Source organism: Podarcis filfolensis (genome assembly GCF_964270895.1).
Source record: "Podarcis filfolensis genome assembly, chromosome: 2".
In the NCBI taxonomy this organism is placed as follows: domain Eukaryota; kingdom Metazoa; phylum Chordata; class Lepidosauria; order Squamata; family Lacertidae; genus Podarcis; species Podarcis filfolensis.
In genome coordinates this window covers 55,181,751-55,204,264 of record NC_139605.1, presented here as the reverse complement: position 1 = coordinate 55,204,264, position 22,514 = coordinate 55,181,751, and the positions used below count along the sequence as shown (strand labels likewise).

The window sequence follows — 22,514 nt, the reverse complement described above, 5'->3', positions numbered from 1 at the left end:
ACTTCAAAACAGCCCTTTGCTTAAGATAATGTCTGTGTAAAAAGGAAGGCGTAAGTACCAAACTATGAGCAATTATGCAGCTTTACTTCCTTGCACAATCTTTCTGTTAAACCAGAACTGTCTGAAGTACTGCGTGTTTTTCACTTCAGAACATTCATTATCTTGTGTCCTTCCCTTTGGTCTACTTGATTACATACCTGAAATGTGATTAGCAAGACTAATATTTGCATAGTAACCTTGGTCCTAAAGCATCCCAGGGAGTCAGAGTAAAACTTCCAGTTTGCAGAACTTTGGTCCAAAGGTCTTGCATATTTTGGTGCTGTGGAGTATCGAGGAAAGGAATTTAGATTAAGGAGGGATTTGGGGTGAAAAGACTCTTCAAGGTTGGTTCTTAACCTCTGGGAGAAATGTGTTCCTGTTAAGAGATGAAATTGGTTCAAGAAAATCTATCTCTCTGAGGAGTATTGGCATTACTGGCAGGGGGTGAAGGTTACACAAAGGCCTTCCGGGGCTTTCTCCCCTTGTATGCATTTTTTTTTAAAAAAATATTTTTTATTAAAGATTTTATTGGGTTATAAAAATACGTGCATTGTCTCTATTTGCAGCCCTTATATGTATCTTGAAATGTTGGTAGTAAATCTCATATGGGTAGAAATGTAACGGCTTAGAGCAGTTTTTGTATAAAGGCTTTAATGTGATTTTTTTTTCCTGCTGTGGGATTGATGACTTGTATAATATGCATTATCTGGCCTTACAAAATGGTGTAAGTTTTTACATAATTTTGGAAGCTGCTTTATTATCATTATTATTTATTCTGTTTATATCCCACCCTTTATCAAAAGCTCCCAGGGTGGTGTACAACATTAATAACACATTTTATGGCCCAGAGATAATAAAAACATAATAAAAAGCATAATAACAGTCAGCATAATAATAAACTAATCATAATAACAGTCAACTGACCTGGCTTCCCCCACAATAAAGCTTTAACAGGCCATTCAGTGGCTAAAGAAGAATGCTTTTGTCTGGTGCCTAATGTAATGATGGCACCAGGTGAGCTTCTATGGGGAGAGCATTCCACAGTTGGGGGGTCTCTCTCTGAACCCATCAAGGAGGAGGGACACAGAGAATGGCATCAGATGACAAACACAGGGTCCAGGTCACTTTGTATGAGAGGTGGTCCTTAAGGTATTGAGGGGCTTTCGGGGCTTCCCTTACCTTATTTGGTTTTGGAGGTCAATGTTTTGTTCTGTTTGCAGTTGTTGTATGAAGATTTATGCATTCTGTCACAAGTAGTTGCTGTTTGCGGTTGGTGTTTTTGTTCATAAAGACTAATGTTATGTGCTCTAATGTGGTTCTGGCCAACAGCAACAAAGCACTCCTGGCTCATATTTTTCCAATTAAAGTAAGCACATTTTGATAAATGGAGCTTGTAGGTGTTTGCTCCCAAATCCAGGTGGGCAGCACATTATGTAAACATACGAGCTGGTGGAAAGGCAGTGCCTGCATTGCCAAGTGTTAAGTATTTTTGTTTTTCAAAGAGCCATGGAGCACTGAAGTGACCGGCTTTCTTTGATGTTTGGACCTTGAATAAAGGTATACTTTGTTTGTTTTAGATTATTTTCCTGTTCATTTCAGAAACTTCCTCACAATCTTTAGTACTGCAGTGTGTAAAGCACTAGGTGCCTGATTTGCAAGGCAGCTTTGCTGATCTTGTAGTAAGTAGTTCGTCCAAAGGAACCATTAACACATTCAGTATTTGCTCCCTCCGATAACAAACTCATGTTGTGAGTGCTGTCATAAATGGCGTCAAAACAGAGCCACTCACAAATAAGAGGCAGCTATTGACATACTCTGGGGAACCATGAGGACCAGAAGGAGAGAAGAATAGAATGCCTTGCTTAAATTCCTTTACAGCTATAGTATGTTGGAGTATGTTGTATGTATAGTATGTTGGAGTGTAGTATGTTGGCTGGCTGGCTTGGTAGGAATCCTGAATAGGGACACTCCTAGTAGGAGGTGTTTCAACTGGGCCTGGGTGATGTATAGCGGCTTCACCCAGCAGTATATCGCAAGTGAAACCAACACTGCTTCTGAGTCCCTCTGCTACCAGTGCCACTTTCAACAGTGAGCCGCTGGTAGCAGAGGGACTCAGGAGCAGCAGTGGTTTCACCCGCAATATATTGTGTGGTGAGTTCCCGCCCCCCACCAAAGATAAATAAAGACACAAGACACCATAATTTAAGGTTAAATGGGCGAATTAGGCCACAACTTTATTGAATTCAGGAATGAGAGCCATTGGCTTAGGCATTGGTCCTATCGACTATCCAGCTCCAGCCCATTTGCTGGAGACACGGGAAGGGTTAACACCATAGAGGGGGAGTCTCCTGCTGAGGCACGTCAACTAGGAGCTCCCCCGGGTCACCGCTCGGGGGCGTGCCTTTGGCCCACACCTCCATAGGCTTCGGACAGGGCCACGCCCCCCGGAGTCCTTTATCGGACCACCCTTCGTTCACTGGGGGAAGTTATGGCGTTCCTCCCCCCCCCCACATCCTCTTAACCCCTTCTTACCAATGCCTAACCGCCAATGCCAAGGAGTTGTGACGAGTTGCTACGAGGTAGGCGAAAAACCAAATGGCTGTAAATTGCCAATTGGGAAAAATTCCTACCATGCCCCTTGCGGCGACAGACTGAAGTCCATAGCAAAGTCAGAAACCTACCTAAAGGGAGGGAGGGTGGGAAAACGTGGGGGCTAGCCGGCGAAAGAGGGTGAGCCCTGGCCGCGCCGGCCCTAAATAGGGCGGGCCATGCCCCCCCCCAGCCACCCGATTGGCTGGCTGGCTGGACGACGCGGCCGGGATTCCCCTGCTCTCGTGCGGGCTGAAACCAGCCCCCGCTCACGTGGGGTGGGCGTGAAGCCCGCAACCCTACCTCCTGGGCAGGCCGGAAGTGGCTCTGCCGGGTGAAGCCACCATTGCTCTGCCCCTTATACTGCAGAGAGAGGAGCAAGCTGTATCACCGGGCCCGATACAGCTTGTTTCTCCCTCGCCTTCTTTAAACTGCTTCTGCCCTAGCTCTCTCAGCTGTGGAGTGGGAGCCGTTTAATGCTCAGCTGAGCCGTACAAAGAAGCTCTGCGGTCCCTCTGACTAGATAAATACAGTTAAATTCTATAAGTATATTTTTTCACTGCTCTAACCCATTAGTCTTCAAAAGAACTCAGTGGCTTAAGCGTACTTCCCAGATTCTCCATCCAGGTAGCTTTTAAGACTGGGCCTGCTCATTTCAATGCACATAATTACTCATTTGTTTCCAAGATAGATGCATCAAATGGCATAGTTGTGGGGAAGAGGCCCCTCCCTCCCTCCCTGCACCTGTAATGAGGCCTTCACAGCTGTTTGAAGACGCTGGTGGCTTGAGGGGGAAGTTGGGTAGCTGAAATTTCTGCCCCACCCACAAAGTGGAGTCTTTCTATATTAGCATATGGTGCAGTTGCCACACAGTGGGGGTGGAGCTTCTGCCCAAAGCAAAAGACAACATTAATGCATTGGTTGTGCATTTGCACTAATGTGGCTGAAGCTACCTCCAGAGTTGCTGTCTTTTTTTTTTTATAAATTTTTTATTGGTTTTTCAACACATATTAAAAGACAAAACAACACAATACATAAACAAACAAACATATAAACACGTATAATTTCTTGATCTTTCTTTCCTTAAACCTTCTTTCAGCGACTTCCCCATACCTCCCCTTTCTGCATCCCTGTTTTAAATCATTCCAGCAACCCCTAATTTCAATTTCTTATAGCACTTTCTTTAAATCTTTTTTCTCATATCCAATTGTTTGTCACTGCAATTCTATTTTGCATTACCCAAGACATTTTAACATTCATTAATTTTACAACAATTCTTAAGATAAACTTTAAATTTCTTCCAATCTTCTTCCACCGTCTCTTTCCCTTGGTCACGGATTCTGCCAGTCATCTCCGCCAGTCCCATGTAGTCGATCACCTTGGTCTGCCATTCTTCCAGTGTGGGTAGTTCTTGTGTCTTCCAATACTTTGCTAAGACAGAGTTGCTGTCTTTTAGCCTCATAGTCTGCACACACTGACACCGTGATGCTCCTTCCTGTGTTGTCTCCCCTTTCTCCACACTCCAGACAGAAATTACTACTGCCCCAAGGCTACCAAAATGTAGTAAGAAGCACATTCATGCATTCAAATATTGTCTAAGCTATTGGTCCAGGCACTTTATTGTGCATTGGAATGCACACATGAAATGTTAACCCGCAGATCAGTATTCTTCCAAATTGGGTCAGAACTTGTTCTAACACAACTTAGTGCATGGAAGGAATGTTTCCATTCACTAGAGAAGGTGTGCCTAACTGGGAGTTGTTGTAATCACATCATCACTTTGGTTCTTGAGCTTTAAGGAAGCCTTCTATTACTCATTGACCTTGAAGATCTTTCCTTTAATGCAGAGCAAATGCTAGTCTAGTTTATTATTTACGTATTGTCTGAGCAGTTCTGGGCCTGTGCTTTTTACAAGTGTGCATGGAGCAAAGTGTTCGTATAAACTGTAAAGACATTGCTCATCAGTGTAGATTCTTTTTAGCTGGTGAAAGACAAGCTTGCATGATGTGTCAATGCCCAGCAAAACTATTACATTTGATAATTTACCCTATTAAAAGCAGTAGTATTGCAAATGTCTGCTACCTAATGAAAAGGTCATCTGTGTACAGTATGTAAATATGGATAGAGCTAATAAAGGACCCCATTTATCTCTGTGTTGCAACTTCTGAAATTGGAAAATATATTTGAAATTTCTGCAATACAAAAGTAAGAAGCGTGGGGGGAGGGGAATCTCATATCAGGAGGGGATTCCAGTCAGAGAACGTGTAGGTAAAGATATGCACCTGCCTAATAAGGAATACAGAGTGAATGTCTTCATGCAGGATGGAATTCTGTTGCTCTTCTGCAGGAAGTTTCATGTACCCAGATGTGTTTAGGCATTTTGTCTCTGGTCCATTCAGCAGGAAGCCTATTTTGCAAATAATTCTTGCAGCATGCACACCTCTCAGAATATATAGACACAATTCTCCCAAGCAACATGGTGTTTGTATGGAATTTCCTACGCAGAAGCAATGTCCGGGTAGCAGTGACCTATGTAAAACAGCTGTCATCTTTAGATTACTTGTTTGTAACATTCCAACTTGGGGCTAGGAAAACTGTCGTGTGGAGTTGAGCTCAAAGTAGCGGAACTGAATGGCATGCAACATCTTCCACTAATGGCTCTTATGTTCTGATAATTAAAGTGCAAACTCCCTGTGCAAACTTACTACTGTTTTCTTGAAAGATTGCCCCGCTCTATGATGATACATCGTTTGATTTCTTCCTTTGTTCACATACTTTTATGACTCAGTAAAGATAGAGGGTATGGGGAGTAAAAAACCTGGAAACATTTAATGCTGCAGCGCTGCTGAAGCCAGGAAGTTATAAACTGTTGCAGAAAATTGGATGGGAGGCCCCTGGGAGCTCCATGTAAAATCTAAAAATGATGAAGACATTGTGGATGTGGGAGGGTCAGCAAAAGCCTTGACAGAAAGATTGAACTGGACTGGGGCAGAAACTGGAGAATTTTGAAAGTAGAGGGAGAGTTCTTTGGGCAGTTGGGCTTCAAGCTTCTGAAAGGCTTCATGCACTAGCCAGATGACAGAACCTTAGTCAAAGGGTCATCATGAAGTTTGTCGTCACCTGCTCATTGACTCTGTGTGTGTTTCTCTTACAGGTACCAAGACTAGCAACAATGAATCTGGTGTGAAGGATTGGTGACTGCACGGCTCTGTTTAGCTTGCTGGGCCCTGGATCTCTTTTCTGGCTACAACGGAGTACTTGGCACGTGCTGAGAGAATGACTCTTGGATTTATACAGCTGTCCCCAATACTGGGGAGGACTTTGCTAGTGCTGATGGTGACTACTACTGTTAAGTGCCATTGGCCTAGTGAGGCCTCAGAAGTTGTACGGGACTGGGAAAACCAGTTAGAGGCCTCTATGCATTCGGTTCTTTCGGATCTCCGAGAGAATGTGCCAGCGGTGGTGGGGATTCCTGACAGCTCTGCTGTAGTGGGTCGTTCCTTCAGAGTCACCATCCCAACAGAACTAATAGCTTCTAATGGCGAAATTATCCAGGTGAGAACTTGGGGCTGTAATATCTTCTGCCGTGTATTTACTTCTATTTTACTAGTCTTTGTCTTCTCTCTCTCCTCAATGAGTGTGCTTAGAAATTGACTTTTACATCCAAATGTCACAGAGACTAAGATCAGGATAAGTATCTACTATACTAATTTATCTAACATGATCCTATTTTGAAATCTGGGCTGACTTTTCATGGAATTTGAAACTTGATGCTAGGGGAAGAGAACTTGTCATAAACACGCTCCAAGCATAGTCGCTTTCCTAGGCATAAAATTTTTGCATTCCTCTTCTGACTTCGGTAGGAACAGGCAGCCATGATGTACTTTCCTGGCCTTAGGATGCTACAGAGCCTGCCAGACCCAGCTTTAATTTATTAGTTGTATTATAATTATTTCATTATTGCATATTGATATTTTTTATTAACTTTTTATTTTTAAATGTAATCTTGTTGTTTATTTATGAATCACTTTCCATGAGACACTCCAAAGCAATTAGCAATATAATAAAAACATGTGCAAAACACACACACACAAAAACACCTTAAAAGCAATTATTTTTATAAGGACAGTTTAAAAAGCAACAGCACATACAGTGGTACCTTGGTTTGCAACTGCTTTGGATTACAACCGTTTTGGATTACAACCACGCCAAACCTGGAAGTGCGTGTCCCTTTTTTTGGATTACAACCCATTTTTTTGGATTACAGCCCTTTGGGGGGGGGAGGCTCCATTGGCAAAAGTGTGCCTTGGGTTACAACCTGTTTTGGTTTACAACCAGACCTACAGAACGGATTATGGTTGTAAACCAAGGTACCAATGTATATCAAACAATTCAAAAACAGATAGCAACCGAGATAAAGATTTCAGAAGGCTTATTGGAAGAGAGGAATCATAGAATTGTAGAGTTGGAAGGGGTCCCAAGGGTCATCTAATCCAAACAACTGTCATGCAGGAATCTCAACCAATTCATACATGATAGATGGACACCCAACCCCTGCTTAAAAACTTGTAAAACTTCACATGCTATGTGAGGCTTTGTACACCCATACCACCACCTTGAACTTATAATAATAATAATAATAATAATAATAATAATAATAATAATAATAATAATTTATTATTTGTACCCTGCCCATCTGGCTGGGTTTCCCCAGCCACTCTGGGCGGCTTCCAACAAAGATGAAAGATACACCAAAATGTCACATATTAAAAACTTCCCTGAACAGGGCTGCCTTCAGATGTCTTCTGAATGTCAGGTAGATGTTTGACATCTGATGGGAGGGCGTTCCACAGGGTGGGCGCCACTACCGAGAAGGCCCTCTGCCTGGTTCCCTGTAACTTGGCCTCTCGCAGTGAGGGAACCGCCAGGAGGCCCTCGGCGCTGGACCTCAGTGTCCGGGCAGAACGATGGGGGAGGAGACGCTCCTTCAGGTATACTGGACCGAGGCCGTTTAGGGCTTTAAAGGTCAGCACCAACACTTTGAATTGTGCTCGGAAACGTACTGGGAGCCAATGTAGGTTGTATCTACTTAGCCTAGTAGATAACTGGCAGGCTATGTAATTCTTTCAGCACCGGCATAATATTCTGCCCTGGTGAGCAGTGAAGCCCTGGTGAGCAGTGAAGCCATTCTGCACCAGCTGCAGCTTCTAAGTCAGTCTATCTATCAGTCAAACCTGATAAAAGGCACTGTTAACCGGGACTGGCAGAAATGACCGGCAGAATTCGAGACCAGGGAAAAGAGACGGCGGAAGAAGATTGGAAGAAATTTAAGGACTATCTTAAGAAACATTGTAAAATTATTGAAGGCTAGAACGATGTTGATTCAGAAATTAAGGGGTTAAAAGCTGTAATGATTATGTGATTAAGAAAAGAAAGGCTAACAATTATATAGAAATTAGGGGAAGGATTTGCTGGATTGACTTAATTAGAGAATGGAATACAGAAAGGGGAGGTACGAGGAGGTTGGGAAAGTAAGTTTTATGAATATAAGGGATGGAAATTATACTTGTTTTGTATGTGTTCTGTTTGGATTGTATTTTTATTGTTTTTGTTTTTTATTGTTCTGTTTTTTCTGTTTTATATAAATTCTTAAACCTTAATAAATATACTATAAAAAAGGCACTGTTAACCATCCAGGTCACCTGGGCCTCTAGCAATAGAGAGACATCCAGACTATATAAACCTGCTCCTTCTGTATAGCCCCATTCAAAGCAAGCAATTAATCAGTTATTCAGACTTGGAACTGCTCTCACACAGTGCCTCCATCTTGAAAGAGTCAGTTTATTGACCCTCACCTAGCCCACCACTGAGTCCAGGGCTTGCATGGCCTGTCACAATTCAAATGTTACAAATTATCATTTCTCCAATTGGAGAGGTAACTGTGGTAGTGATGTGAAACTTGCTGTTCTGGGGGAAAGTGTTGCAGTGCCCGAAGACATAAATTCTGCCACTAGTCAGCCAGCCTAACCAACAGCTTTTCAGCCAAAAAGTTGAGGCTGTATTAGAAGGAACCTAGAATCATTTATGGGATACATTTATTTATTCCTGTAAATAATCAGGAAGTACTTGCTGACTTTGCAGTCCTTCCTGCCCCTTCTTCCTTGTTTTTAGTTAAGGAACCACTTTTTTATTTCTGTTAAAAACAACAACATTTAAATGCAATAAAAGCAGTGAAAGAGCCACATAAAACAGCACAGGAAAAAACGAATACAGCAAACACAAAAAATTAACCACAACAATTTGTACCAGAAAGGGAGCAACCATTTATTGCCCAAAAGCATTCCCCCAAAGGGAGGTTTGGACCATCTTGTCACTTGCTTGTCTTTGTGCTGAAAGAGCCTGTGTCTTTGAGTGGAGGAAGGAAACAAGGCATATATGAGTAATTGACTGCACTGGGATTGTGGAGAGTATGCAGAAAGTGTTAGTTAAAGGGTTAGTCAAAGATGTAGAGTCCCCCTTGCTGGAACCTCTCAAACAGATAATTCAGAGGTGATCATAACTTTTTTTGTGCCCTGTGCTTTAAAAAAGGTTCTTGGCATGTAGTCAACTGTCTGGTTGCCAGGCCTCAACATGGGCCGGCAAAAAGAGATATCATTCATACCCATGCTCATTCTTTTATATCTTGAAAGACGTGTAGGTTAGTTACTGAGGCTTTGTTCTCAGTTTTTGTGCAAGTTTTTGTGCAAGAACTGCTTTGCTATCCTGTGCTCAAAGTAGTGCTTTGCTAGCAACATTGTTGACATGGTACATTCATAGAAAGCCAGATGGGTGTTGCCTTACACAACTTGAAGGTCAAGAGAAAGTGATAGGTACTGATAACTGAAAGTAAGGGGCAAGAATCTGCTTGTAATCTGTTAAGTAGTTCCCAAACTGTAAGAGCAGTTGTAGTCCTGCTTCCCTTTTAGGATATTTAGTTTTAATCACTAAGATGCTCAGCGATCTTGAGATGCAACTTATTTTAGGCAATGCCAGAGGTGTGTTAAGCTTGGATAACCTCAGAGGATTCACAAGACCTACAGAACTACAGGCTGAATTTCAGTGCAGGATAAAGGCAGCCGGACATCTTCTCAAAAGAAGAAATCGTATCCTGCCCAAACTTGCTATGCTGACTGTGCTAAACGGCCAACCTATGCTTGGAAACGTGCGGAATTATTTTATTCACCTTGCTTTATGCAGCAACTATAGGATTTTAAAACCAGGAGGACTAATAACAGTTATGGCCTGTAATCTGCATAATGCAGGCTATTGAAATTTACTCAGTAACTGAATTAGTAATCAGCATAATCTGCTCTTCTATTTTACAAAAGACTGCTTTTCACTTAAAATCACGGGGTAAAAAAAAACCCAACTACTTCCAGTTTTGGTTAATCAGCGCCATGCCCAAGTTTATGCCTTATTTTGCAGTCTTATTTCTGACATCTGTGACCTGATATGTGCCTCACTTACCGTATTTTTCTCTCTATAAGATGCACCTAGTTTTTGGAGGAGGAAAACAAGGGGAAAAAAATATTCTGAACCCCAAAAACCAGAACAGCAAGAGGGATCTGGCTTCTGGGATAGCCTCTTGCTGTCCTGGCTTATGGGATAGCCGCACACAGCCTCTCCCAGGCAGTGGGAGAAAGGCTCCCCCAAGAGCTGCACTCCCTTTAAAGAGTGTGCGGAGCATGTGTGCAGCTCTTGGGGGCTTTTCCCCGAGGAGGGAGAAGGGCAGCCCTTCTCCCTCCTCGGGGAAAAGCTCCCAAGAGCCGCACACACGCTCCACAGGGCTCTTTAAAGGGAGCACTGAGCAGAGCCTCCCGCCTGCATTCGCTCCATAAGACGCACACACATTTCCCCTTACTTTTTAGGAGGGGAAAAGTGCGTCTTATAGAGTGAAAAATACGGTAGATTAGCTCTTTAGTGCGGAACACTTTGAATGTATGAATATACTTAATCCCCACAGTCTTATGACATCTAAACCTTTTGGGAAGTTCTGACATGTTGAGCTCTCCACACTTTTCTGGGATAGTATTTTCAGTGTTTGTTTTTTAGACATGTGAACCTTCAAATTGGATTTGTTACCTTACATCTTTAAGCAAATATACAGAAATTACTTGCCCATAACAATTTATTGTAGCCTCTTTGCCCCATCCATGTGGTATTAATTGTATTCTACCAGAATACAATACCAGAGGTATGAAAGGAAGAGAAAATAATCAGCACTTCTCTTTGCTTTACAAAAGCTTCTCTCCTTTGTCACCTGGAGGAGAGTCTTACTAACTGAAGGTCAGATAAATGTCTGTTTTCAAGCCTGCATTGTTTTGCCATCAAGGTCACAATGCCATTTTTAAATAGTTTCTTCTACCCTACATGAGCTTTAAGAACTGTGTTAGTCTTCTTGCCAAAAGTGTGCAGTGTAATACTTAAGGGACCAACAATAATTAGCAAATAATTACTCTACCTTTTTCTCTGGTCACACTGCTGAGTAAAATCTCAACAAATATTCTGCAGAGCAAAGTAGGTTCCTACTAAACAGAAGAGACAATTATTGGGTATGTTGGTGGTGATCACTTTTGTTGAATACTCTTAAATGGAATCCCCCTCCCAAAAAAACCATGCTCAGGAATAGATAAACATTTGGCAGCAGGTGTTTCTGTAGCAATCGAATGGAGGACCAATCTGGATCTGCCTTGGAAGCTACAATAGTTAGGTTCTGTGACCTCCAACAAAATGGAAGTATGGGAAAGTATTTCCTTTGGAGATGAAATCTCCTTCCTTTCAACCTCTCTGCAGTGCTGTACATACACATAACTGATGCACAGATGGTGCCATGACAGTGAATTGTCAAGAGCAAAACCAAATCCATTTAATCTTTGGTTAATTGTTGACTCCATTTAAATGGTGTTTTCTGTGACTGACGGACTAGTTGGCAATAAAGCAATGCAAAGCTGCTTTGCTTGCGCAGTCTGGAGACTTCTTTTCACAAGTCCAATAACTATCACCATCTGCTGGAGAGGCTTTTATTTAACAGGTTTATTTAACAGGTTTATTCTTATCGGATATTAAGGAGATTTCGTCCCACAAACAGGATCTGAGCAGTTTTGTTCGGAGAAACCAAACAGGCTCATTATCAGCTGTGAGTGGGGTCACATGGGCAGGGCTCTGTCCCTATTAATGCAATAGCTGCACTGTGAGAGACATTCTTCTGAGGCATTTGGATGTAGCAGGGAGTTGCCATCTATGCTGCGTTTTTCTCTCCTGGCCTTCTGTTAAGAAGATTAACACATGGATTTCTAACTGAACATGAACTCAAGATTAGGGTCAATGTGGTGCAAAGAGCACTTTCCGTGAAAGCTTCAAGCTAATGCAGTGAGACCACTTGGCAGGCTGCCTGCTAACTAATGGGTTGAGAATTGTGCATGCCTGGGTCTGTGGGAACCTAATGCTGTTTGCCGTACGTAGTTTCAGTAACACCTGTGGACTCCCAGGATATAAAGGGATTGTCACAGAGGCATGTGCTAAGAGACTCAAAGAAGATCTTGTCCAGTTTTTCACTGGTGTAGTCATGTATGCCTCCCATTGTGACAGATTTTGGCCTTTTAGCTTCCAACAGTGAGTTCCACACTTGGAAGATATGACTCAGTCTAATTACAAACAAACTTTTCACACTGACAGTTCCTTGTCTCTTGACGTTGCCACTCCTGAATAGTGTCCTCTAGCATTGAATTTTAAAGAAGGAGAAGATAACCAGTAAGTAATTGTATACATGGTCTGCGTGGCTTGGATGAAGGTCACTAGCAGAAGTTTTAATCCTCCTGCCAATTCAGCCATCAGGATATCTGCTGGCTGGGGAAATAGCAGCAAGTGGTGATTAGTTGGGAGTCCAAAGCATCAATATGCGCTTAGCATCTGGTGCAAATGTTGTATCATAGATTCTTTTTCCTTTGGCCTTTTGCTTGCAAAAAGGTCATGTGTGGAGAAGTGCCCTCTTTCAAAATTTGGCATTCTGCCCTGGACTGTGAGCAACAAAACGGAGAGCAGGATTCAGGCAACAGGTCCCTTGGTCAAGCACCCTGCTAGACTCTAGATTAAGCGAAATGTTTTCAGACTGGCAGCATTTCATCGGACAGTCAATGTTTTGCAGTGACCACCCAGTGAAATTACTGGCATGCCCTCTTGTCATATGAGAGAGGAAATGAGTTGTCCTCTGAATAGTTCCTTTATAATAAATATGGGCACATCTGGAAATGGAAGGCGTTACAGTGGGAGTGGCAGAATGGTATTAGATGGAGCAGCTGTTCAGAACTTTGCTGAGTTTTGAACAATGTGATCTCATAGAGAAGTTGTTTATTACAGACACCAAAGACAAATGTCACTTCAAATACGGGTCATTTCCACATCTTTAAAATGGATCTTGCCGGGGTATGGTTAAATGTCTGGTATGCATAGTGGAAATATTCTAATTGCCCACTGATTATTCAGGTTTCCATTTTCTCCAGATGAATAGACTGAATGTTTTGAAACAAGAAATTAAAAAATGTGCCTTCAATTTAGCATCTGGGATGCAGTTCCACTGTTAAAATACTATAACCAGGCATGTTCCTTACATTTTTTTCATTTTATCGTAACACACCTAGTTGTCTGTACTACTTAGTTAGTATTCTTGAGTGAGCCTCGTAGTTCCCTCTAGTGGTTACATTGGATGTCTAGAGGTTCAGATGCTTGACTGGTGTTCCTGGGTGGTCCCAGAAGAAGGCATTCTGCAGAATGTTCACTGCATATCAAAAATAGCTTTCTCGAGGTCAGCATTTGGTTTTATGCAGCTTTTGTCCTTATTTTCCAGGATAACAATCATAGTACATATTTTCTTCTTAAATTTCTGACCTTTGAATCTGACTCTCTTAAAATTCATGATCAATAAAATACAGCTGTGACTAATAGGTCCCAGATGGCTTGAAGCATGTTGCATTTAGGTCTTGAACAGATGCAAGGGAATTCTAATTCAAAGTATAATAATGAATTGATCGCTACAAAATGTAGTTATGGCTACTGGTTTAGGTTTATTTTTATTTTAAAAAGGGAATATATAAACACATGGAGAATAGATCTCCCAATCAATATTAGAGCTTCCATATTCAAAAATAGTTTATCTGATTGCCAGATGCTTGGACAAATGGTGGATGGTTAATTGCATCATGCCCTTGGAGTGAGTATCTTGAGCATTTGGTTAGCCAGTGTTGGAAAGAGTGCTGGGCCATGTAGACTTTTGATCTTACCCAGCAAGGGAGTTCTTTTGCTCCTAAATTTAGAATTGAAGCAATCTTCATGAGTTCTTGCAAAGTTTGCAATCTGCTTTTCATTCACTGACTATTCCTTGTTATGCTGAGAAGTCAAAACCAACATGGCTTCAGCATTCAAGCTTGTTCAGATGGTCAAATTTTCAACTGAACATTGCCTGTTTCAGTTGCCTCCATTGTTTGGGGGAAGGTGGAGACGTAGCTTGACCCTTTGCTTAGAGCAGGGGTCAGCAACCTTTTTCAGATGTGGGCCGGTCCACCATCTCTCAGACCGTGTGGTGGGCCGGACTATATTTTGGAGGGAAAGAATGAACAAATTCCTATGCCCCACAAATAACCCAGAGATGCATTTAAATAAAAGCACACATTCTACTCATGTAAAAACACCAGGCAGGCCCCACAAATAACCCAGAGATGCATTTTAAATAAAAGCACACATTCTATTCATGTAAAAACACGCTGATTCCCGGACCGTCCGCGGGCTGGATCTAGAAGGTGATTGGGCCGGATCCGGCCCCCCGGGCCTTAGTTTGCCTACCCATGATCTGTAGGTCAATCAACATCAAAACCCAAACATTTCCTGGAAATTATAAAACATACTTAAGCAGGCTTTCAGTACATTTTCCATTTTACTGCCCATTCACTCAGTTTGGAGAGGTCCTTTTCTTTTAATGACTGAACAATTGAGTATCATCAGCAAACTTGGCCACCTCACTACATCCGTTTTTCAGTTAAATCCAGTCAGGGTGAGGCATCTGCAGTCGAGACAAACAAAAATCTTCTGAAAATCTTCAGGAATTAAAAAATTATTCTGAGGGGAAACATTAAATTATAGCAGTAGTATCCAGGATACTGGGTGTGGGGCTTGTAAATAATGGATTTCAGCATGAATATAAGCCCCAGAGATGGAGTACAAATTAGTAAATTGGGCAGTGCATTGAAAGGAAGTAACAGATGTGCTGTGGATCCCAAAAACTGACAAGATCAAATCCATTCTAGAAGCAAGAAGTTGGCGTTGAGTTTTATACATGGCAGGGATGAAGGTGGTCTGTGATTAGGGTATTAATCTACTTTCAAGCATTTGTTGACACTAGGCATTACCTCATAAATAGCTTGATGGCAATTTTAGAAATCTAAATTGTTCTAAATCACTGTTGTTCCATTTGGAGTACAAATTACTTTTTTGCCATGAGTCATAGGAACATGATCATCTTCCATGAAAGCTGCTTGAGATATGCTTGTTTGTAATAATTGGAAACAAAAGCAGGCTTTTTCCTAGCATCCAAGGAGATATTTCTGTCTTGCATAAAATGGCAGAGTTCACAGACGTGCTGATGATAGTGGGCAGGCAGCGCTGAACATAACTGCTTCTCAAACTGAATTGCTTGAGGGTTTGAAATACAGGATAGCATTAATATGTGATAACCAAAGAAGTTACTTTGGGGGTATATTTGAGTCCAAACACCCTAAACACTTACTGCTGCATCTGCACACTGACACTGACATTCCCGCTTCTGGCTTCACATAGCCGCTCTTCTGTATCAGACCCTCCCTGCAACTGCTTCCATGTTCTGCTTTGTGGTGGCTTCAGTTGTTAAGATCTAGGAATAAGCACCTCCCAGAAGTCAAACTCCAGCAGCAGCAAAGCTGTAGGGGAGAGGGAGTGTGAGTTTTCAATACACACATCTATTCAACCCTTTCCCAAGAAAATTGATCACTTTTATGAACTAAGATGCTTGCATTCAGTATTTAATTTCATTTATTTGGGTTACATTGTACCATTCTAGTGGCTTACCCTTTACAATAGCAAGTAGCCCACGATTTCCTCCATCTGATTTAAGGTCTCATAGAGAGAGTGGGTGTGAGTGCAGGGTTCCGAATCACGAATAGAGCCAGCATATGTTCAGTAGGTTTCCCCTATACAGACAAGCTCCCCATTGCATGGATGGGGGGGAGCATAGATGAGCAGGTTCAGCATGCACATCTCCACCCTCTCTCCATGCCTTCTTAATGGCATGGAAGAAATAATACTTAAAGAACTAATATGTCCCTCCTATTATTATTTTTTTGTTTTACTCCTAGAGTAACTTACATGGTAAAAAGGTAAAGGTCCCCTGAATGGTTAAGTCCAGTCAAAGGTGACTGGGGTTGCGGCGCTCATCTCGCTTTTAGGCTGAGGGAGCCGGCGTTTGTCCACAGACAGCTTTCCGGATCATGTGGCCAGCATGACTAAACCGCTTCTGGCACAATGGAACACCATGATGGAAGCCGGAGTGCACGGAAACACCATTTACCTTCCTGCCACAGCTGTACCTATTTATCTACTTGCACTTGCGTGCTTTCAAACTGCTAGGTAGGCAGGAGCTGGGGCAGAGCAACGAGAGCTCACCCCGTTGTGCGGATTTGAACTGCCAGCCTTCTGATTGGCAAGCCCAAGAGGCTCAGTGGTTTAGACCACAGCGCCATGAAACCTACAATACAAACCTAGATCAATAAAAATGTCACTTGAGCAGTAAAACCAGTAAATCAGAACAAAATATATGAAAGGTTTCTTACAATGTCCCTTGCCCAGACCTTCCTAAAGTATGCACTTGGTGCCAAAAATAAAAAGGCAGCACCAAGCAAACCTCTCTTGGAAGGGACCTCTGTAACAAGGTTTGAGTGTCTCGGGTTACCGCTTCCCTTACTTCACTTGGCAGGGAACATGGAGTCGGGTCGCTGAGGCATTTCTGAATAGCTCATGCTCAAGAGGATGGTCTCTGGGGATGTCTACTTTGAATTGTGCTTGGATACGACCTGTAGCCAATGCTGCTTTTCCAAAGCTGGTATAATAGATTTCCTAAGTCTTGTTGCTTACTGTACTTAGGGCTTTTTATGCAATCAAAAGCAGGGAGGAAATATGCTTGTTAACAGTTGAACAAGTTTGTCTGCATGTCATTTCAGTGCGTGGCAGAAACAATGTCTTGAGGAGGAAGATGTAGGTTTGGTGACTTCACTAGACAACTGAATGGACGAAAGCAGAATGGTGACTGAGAGAGACAAAAATGCTTGGCTCTTTCTGGTGTAACTGACTAACCTGATTCTCTTGCATGGTGAACACTGCTATCTTTCAGTTAGTTCTTCGATAGCTTTCAAATATGCAAATAACACACTTTTCCAAGCCTCTGCTTTCTTGTTTTGAGAGGACTGTATGCTTCAAAAACAAACCCTTATTAATTTGTGTTCAGAGCTATAAGTTTTCAGAAAAACAAAATTAGCGGTAAAAGTCCTTTCTTAAAAGTAGCCAGCTGTATAGGAGTCTTGATATGATAATCTGAGAATCATGCAATCTGCCTAGGTTTTAGTGACCTGACTCTCTGCCTTTTAGCTTCTTTTCCCTTCCTGCCTCCTTTCATCTATCCATCTGTAGTCATCTTAGGCTTGAATATCTTTCTATTCTACTAAGATAGCATGGGGAGGCAATATCACAAACACAGCCATGCACTTTTTGGTAATTCATGTAGCCACTTGTCTGTACACACCGAAGTGAGGCTTTAACCATGGAATTTCTTCTAGATTCCACTACATATTCTGGCCAATATATGCAGTATGACTAGAAAAGTGTTTCTTGGGTTTATATTTGTATGTGACATCTTAGTAAAAAATACTGTGTTTGTCAAAGCCATAGTCTGACTGCTTGCAAAGTCTACTATGTGTGAGGATGCAATTACTGTATATGGGATTTGTTTGTTTGTGGAAATAGGCATTAACAAAATAATAGTCCCTTGACACACAGATGCATCTGAAGCACAGAGTGACAGCAGGATATTGGAGTAGATGGGCGGCTGGTCTGATCCTGCAGGGCTTTTCTTAAGTTCACAGCTGCAGCATTGCCGACTGTCAGAGCTACCCTAGGTCCCAGCTCACAAAGGACCAACGCTGCTTCGTTGTTAAGTATAAAAGTCTTTATTGAAGTTCAGTTTCACTTCCAGAGCCGCAGCGCGCAGCTCCACGTCTCAAGTGTCAGACCACTGATGCTCCGTCTGAGTCTCCTCCCCCTTGACACCAATTTAAGATTCTAGCCTTGCTCCACCTTCTCCGCTGCTCCTTCCTCCTCTGGGTCCGCCTGCCCGCCGGGGTTCCGCCCTTTCTAGCCTCTTCTCCCGCTGATTCCCCTGAGCCTTCTCCCTCCCTCCGGCGGGCTTTAGGAGCTGGTTCCCCATCCGGGTCTCCTGCTGTTCCGCGCGCCTGCACATTTGAACTTGGCGCGCGCGCCCAGCCAGCAGCTTTCCTCCTGACCGTTCCACTGCTGCTGTCACTGCTTCCCCCTTCGGGGGGGCTAGCTGCAACTGACCTCCCCTCCGTTGGAGGCGTGGTCAGCCCTGACTCCCTCTCTGGAGGAGACACTGCCCCTGACACATGTGACTCTTCCCCCCCACTACGCTCTGGTGGGGAAACTGGTCCCGATCCTCCACTGCTGCTTTGGGATTCCCCTCTGGCTCCTTGTTTCTGGTGCGTCCCCCCTGGGACCCCCCTTGCCCTGACCATCGGCGCCCCCTTCTGGGAATCTTCTGATTCACTGGAGAAGCTCATGGAATCTCTCGGGCCACTGTCATACTCCCCTACGCTGCCCTCGGATTCTTCCCCTTCGCTCTCCCAATCCTCTCTCCCCAGTGCTCCTGCTCCTGATTCCCTGACACCGACATATTATGGAAAAACTAACCCTGGTTTACACTTTGGCAAAATTATGATGCTAGAAAGTTATCTTGCACTTTTCACTATCTGAGAATTGACTTTGTCTCCCATCTTCTTTGATTATCAGGGAAGGAGTAAAGAAAAGAAATTGAAATCTGTATATATTTAAATAGGCATAAATTGTCAGTGATCTGCTACTCTTGGGGCAAGGATGAGCAGTGAAAACCCTATTGAAAAGGGCACCAGTCCCATACATAAACAGTGTCTGGTGCATAATCCATACTTGGTATTCTTTTTACTTGCATTTTCCCTTTGGAGCTCAGTTACATAAACTTCACCGGTAGTGGTTGGCTTGTTTCAGATTCTGTCCAGAGTTATACATATTATAGTCATGTTTGTGTGGATGCTGCAGGGAAACGTACAGTGTGGTTATCATAAAGGTCTGGTGTTAGAATTTTGAGCTGCATGTCTCCTTTTTGAAGAGGCCCTAATACTATACTACATAGTATGAAATGCACTTAAAGAAGCTAGAGTTAACTTTATTTCCTGAACTCTAGTGTGAGGAAGTTCTGCAAAGCTGCTTTAGTTTTATGAGGGAAGCAACATACTGTTGCTTCATTCCTGTTTAGCATCATGTGGGAAATATTACTCATCTTTGTCCCTCAAATTTGAATACTTCTTTAAAATAGTAATAATCAGCTGAAGCAGAAATAAGTTTGTTGTTGTTGTCATTTTTATTTATCTATATTTATTGGCTTTATTATTCAATTAGAAATTGAAGGTCTGTATCTGTCTTTGATCCAGTTCACATGTAACACTAGATACCTGCAAATCGTAGTTCCTTTCTTGTTCTTAACTATTGTATTGGGTTGGGTTAGTACCAAAGTGCTCCCCCCCAAAAAAATCATTTGCACCCCTCAAGTGATAATATTAATACTTGGAAACCATGGGGGATTCATTCTCCTAGTATTCAGCTTTAGTGCCCACAGGGGACTCTGCCAGCTTTCATTGGCTTTCTTGCTTCTGTTTCCCGAAGTCTGTCACAGATAAAAGGCAGAGTAGAGCTCCAGCAGCAATGGAGAGTTTCAGATCTAAGGATGTAAGCTATGCACTGGGAAGACTTTACCTCGGCAATTCACTAGTTGGCCTCACTCAAATCACTGCTGTTGACCACCACCACCACAACATGCCCTTTACCCTAAGGTCCCAGGGCAGGGTACAATTTAAAATAGAGCAGTAAAACGTTTTAAGAACTTATATTACAGAAAATACAGTAGTGTGGATAGTAGCAATAGTGGCTTACCTTTGATACCCACTGTAAAAACTAAGAAGCTTCACATATATTATTGAAATATTCAAAGTGCTGTAAAGATGCCAAGTATAAAATCTTTCTATGCAGTATCACCTCGAGACTTATCTACATGTCTGCTTGTGAGTCAGGCATATCAAATTCATGTCCTTTCATCCTTCCACCTAGTTTCTAAAATGATAGCCATTTAAAATCTGTCCAGTACTGTGTCTCTTCAGTTGGCAATGTGATTTTGACAGAATTGAATACAAGCATTACCTCAGTAAGGTTTAAAGTTGCAGTAAGGAAGTGTGAAATATTCTATAAGCACTTCCACATATGGTACCTTGACAAGGTAAGAGGCTTAAATTTAAGGTGTGGCTCACACTGACTGACTGCCGGCCTCGGCTGTCATCCTGCCAAACTGGAGTTTACTCTTGCTGAAGAACGTTAAGGTGGCAAAATTTGGGCAGTTTTGTTCTGCATTCCTTGCTTTGTTGAACTGATTCAGTGACTGCAGTGAACAAAAGAGGAAGAAGGCACATGGTTGAAACATTTCTAGAATTGGGCATACACTTTGAAATTTCTCCTTACTTAAAAATCCATGGTAATAGTGGTTATGAGTAGTAGTAGTAGTAGTAACAACAACAACAACAACAACAACAACAACAACAACAACAACAACAACAACAACAATTTTAAAGGCATTTCTTAAAATGGATTTTTTTAAAAAACATGAATCCTCAAAAGGGAGCAGTATATTCAGCACTTAGCAGATACTATCCCCTGACGGAAGATGTTCTCAGTGGGGCTGCCTTGCTGTGATATCACAGAATGTTCACAAACACTTTTAACTCCTCAAGAGAAAGCTGTTAATATAAAGGACCCAAGACAGAAGGAGCTAGCATAGATAGCATTTTGCTTACTGAGATGTTTGCACCTCCAGGTGGTTGGCAGTATTTGTAGAAAAACGGGGAATGATCTGGCCAGAAGTAAACATTTTTTTAACTCATGAATTTTAGCATTTGCTTAATTCTCCCATTGATGTCAGTGGGACAAAAGTGTTACACTCAGGCTGCAACCTGCTTTTATAGAGTAAAATGAAAATGGCTTTCTTCTGGGTAGACACATAAAGGATTGCACTGTAAGTTTTCTGAGAAAACGAACTTTTCCATTCACCTATCTGTGGTATTCATCTTTTTTCTTATCTTACCTTGTTAACACACCACTTACCAAAAATAAAATCAAAACTGCTGGTCGCAATCAGCTTATCTAAATTAAATCTAAACCATTATCTATTGTAGTGATTCATGTAATTTTTCTCCAAAAAAAGTATTTAATTGTTCCTTTTGTAAAATGTGTTTGTGTGTTGTATAATGTTGTTGATATTGAAATGTAATTGTTTCCTCAACTTTAGCTGTTCTGAGGGCTAAACAATACTTGCAATTTGCCAGAATGAGAGAGTATTTTCATAATTTAGGCTCCGTTTGCCTGTATCACATTAGTTAAATGTGAACCATCTTAAGGCAGATACAACTGAGTTACTATTATTTACATTGAATAGTTCCCCGGTAAATGACTGTACAGTCTGAAACATGTTGGGATTGGGATATCTATCTGTTATGGGAGTAGTATTTTTTTGTTCACCTATTTTTTTCTGTTCACCTATTATGTTTCCCCTTTTGCTTCCTTTTTTTTTTTTAAGAGGATGGAGGTACAGTACATATGCAATGGATCCATTTTGGCTGTATGGCGGCCGAGTATAAATTTGAGTTTTGGCAAATCATGAAATATATATGAATTCTACAGACCTTTAGAAAAACAAAAATGTCTTTTACTCTGAGAGCTTAATCACAGCTGTGTACTAGACTGCAGCAAAGTCATTTGGAACTGTACCTAGAAAGACCCAGATTCTAGTCATGGGCTCAGAATACCTTGTAATGCAAAAAACAAAACCCCAATAAAACAATTTAAAAAATACATCGGAATGCAAAAAAACCCAAACCTCAATAAAATAAGATGACCCTGTTGTTGGATACAGTTTCTAGACACCAAATCAACATTACTACTTATTTTAAAATATTATTTTAATATTGAAGGTGCACCATGCACTGTAAAGATCACAGATAGAGCAGTCATAAAATGTTTTGCTGCCTGAAATGGAACCAAAATGGTGCCGCCTCCTTCTAGGCAGGATGGCTGCTGGGACTCCCTTGGTTTCAAAGCATACAGGAATTCGCACAGAAATAGATTTTATATAGTTTTCCCATCTATTTTGAAGAAGGAAAACTCAGCTTGGCATGCTATCAGATAGTTACTCTGATAACAAATGGCTATAGATAAAGCAGGATCCCAGTAAACATACAGTCTGCTAACTGATATTTTGGGTCCCGTGGCTTCCCATGAAACCAACAAAAGTATACAGGTTTCATCCATGCCTCTTTTACTTCCTTCCTTCCTATCCACAACACCAAGAAATACAGGATTATAACCGAAAGCTATATAATTGGGGGGAAATGGAAGAAATGAGGAACAGGAATCAAAGAGGAGGAACTCAGTGCAGTGCCCTCTAATAAGATCCTTTTTGA

The 22,514-nt window shown here is 41.9% G+C and overlaps 1 protein-coding gene and 1 long non-coding RNA gene across 3 annotated transcripts in view; one reads left to right on the top strand and one right to left on the bottom strand.

The window, feature by feature from the left end:
* DAG1 (dystroglycan 1) overlaps positions 1-22,514 on the top strand; it is a 63,187-nt gene that overhangs the window by 34,498 nt on the left and 6,175 nt on the right. For both annotated transcript variants that reach the window (XM_083603625.1, XM_083603626.1), the window contains exon 2: positions 5,783-6,183. In XM_083603625.1, the coding sequence (XP_083459751.1) occupies positions 5,905-6,183 (279 nt within the window). In that variant the 5' untranslated portion in view covers positions 5,783-5,904. The remainder of the gene's footprint in view (positions 1-5,782; positions 6,184-22,514) is intronic.
* On the bottom strand, positions 12,096-15,634 carry LOC310756250. Its single transcript, XR_014544775.1, has 2 exons — positions 15,443-15,634; positions 12,096-14,719 (listed from the first exon to the last, which is right to left on the bottom strand). It is a non-coding gene; the product is annotated as an uncharacterized lncRNA (long non-coding RNA).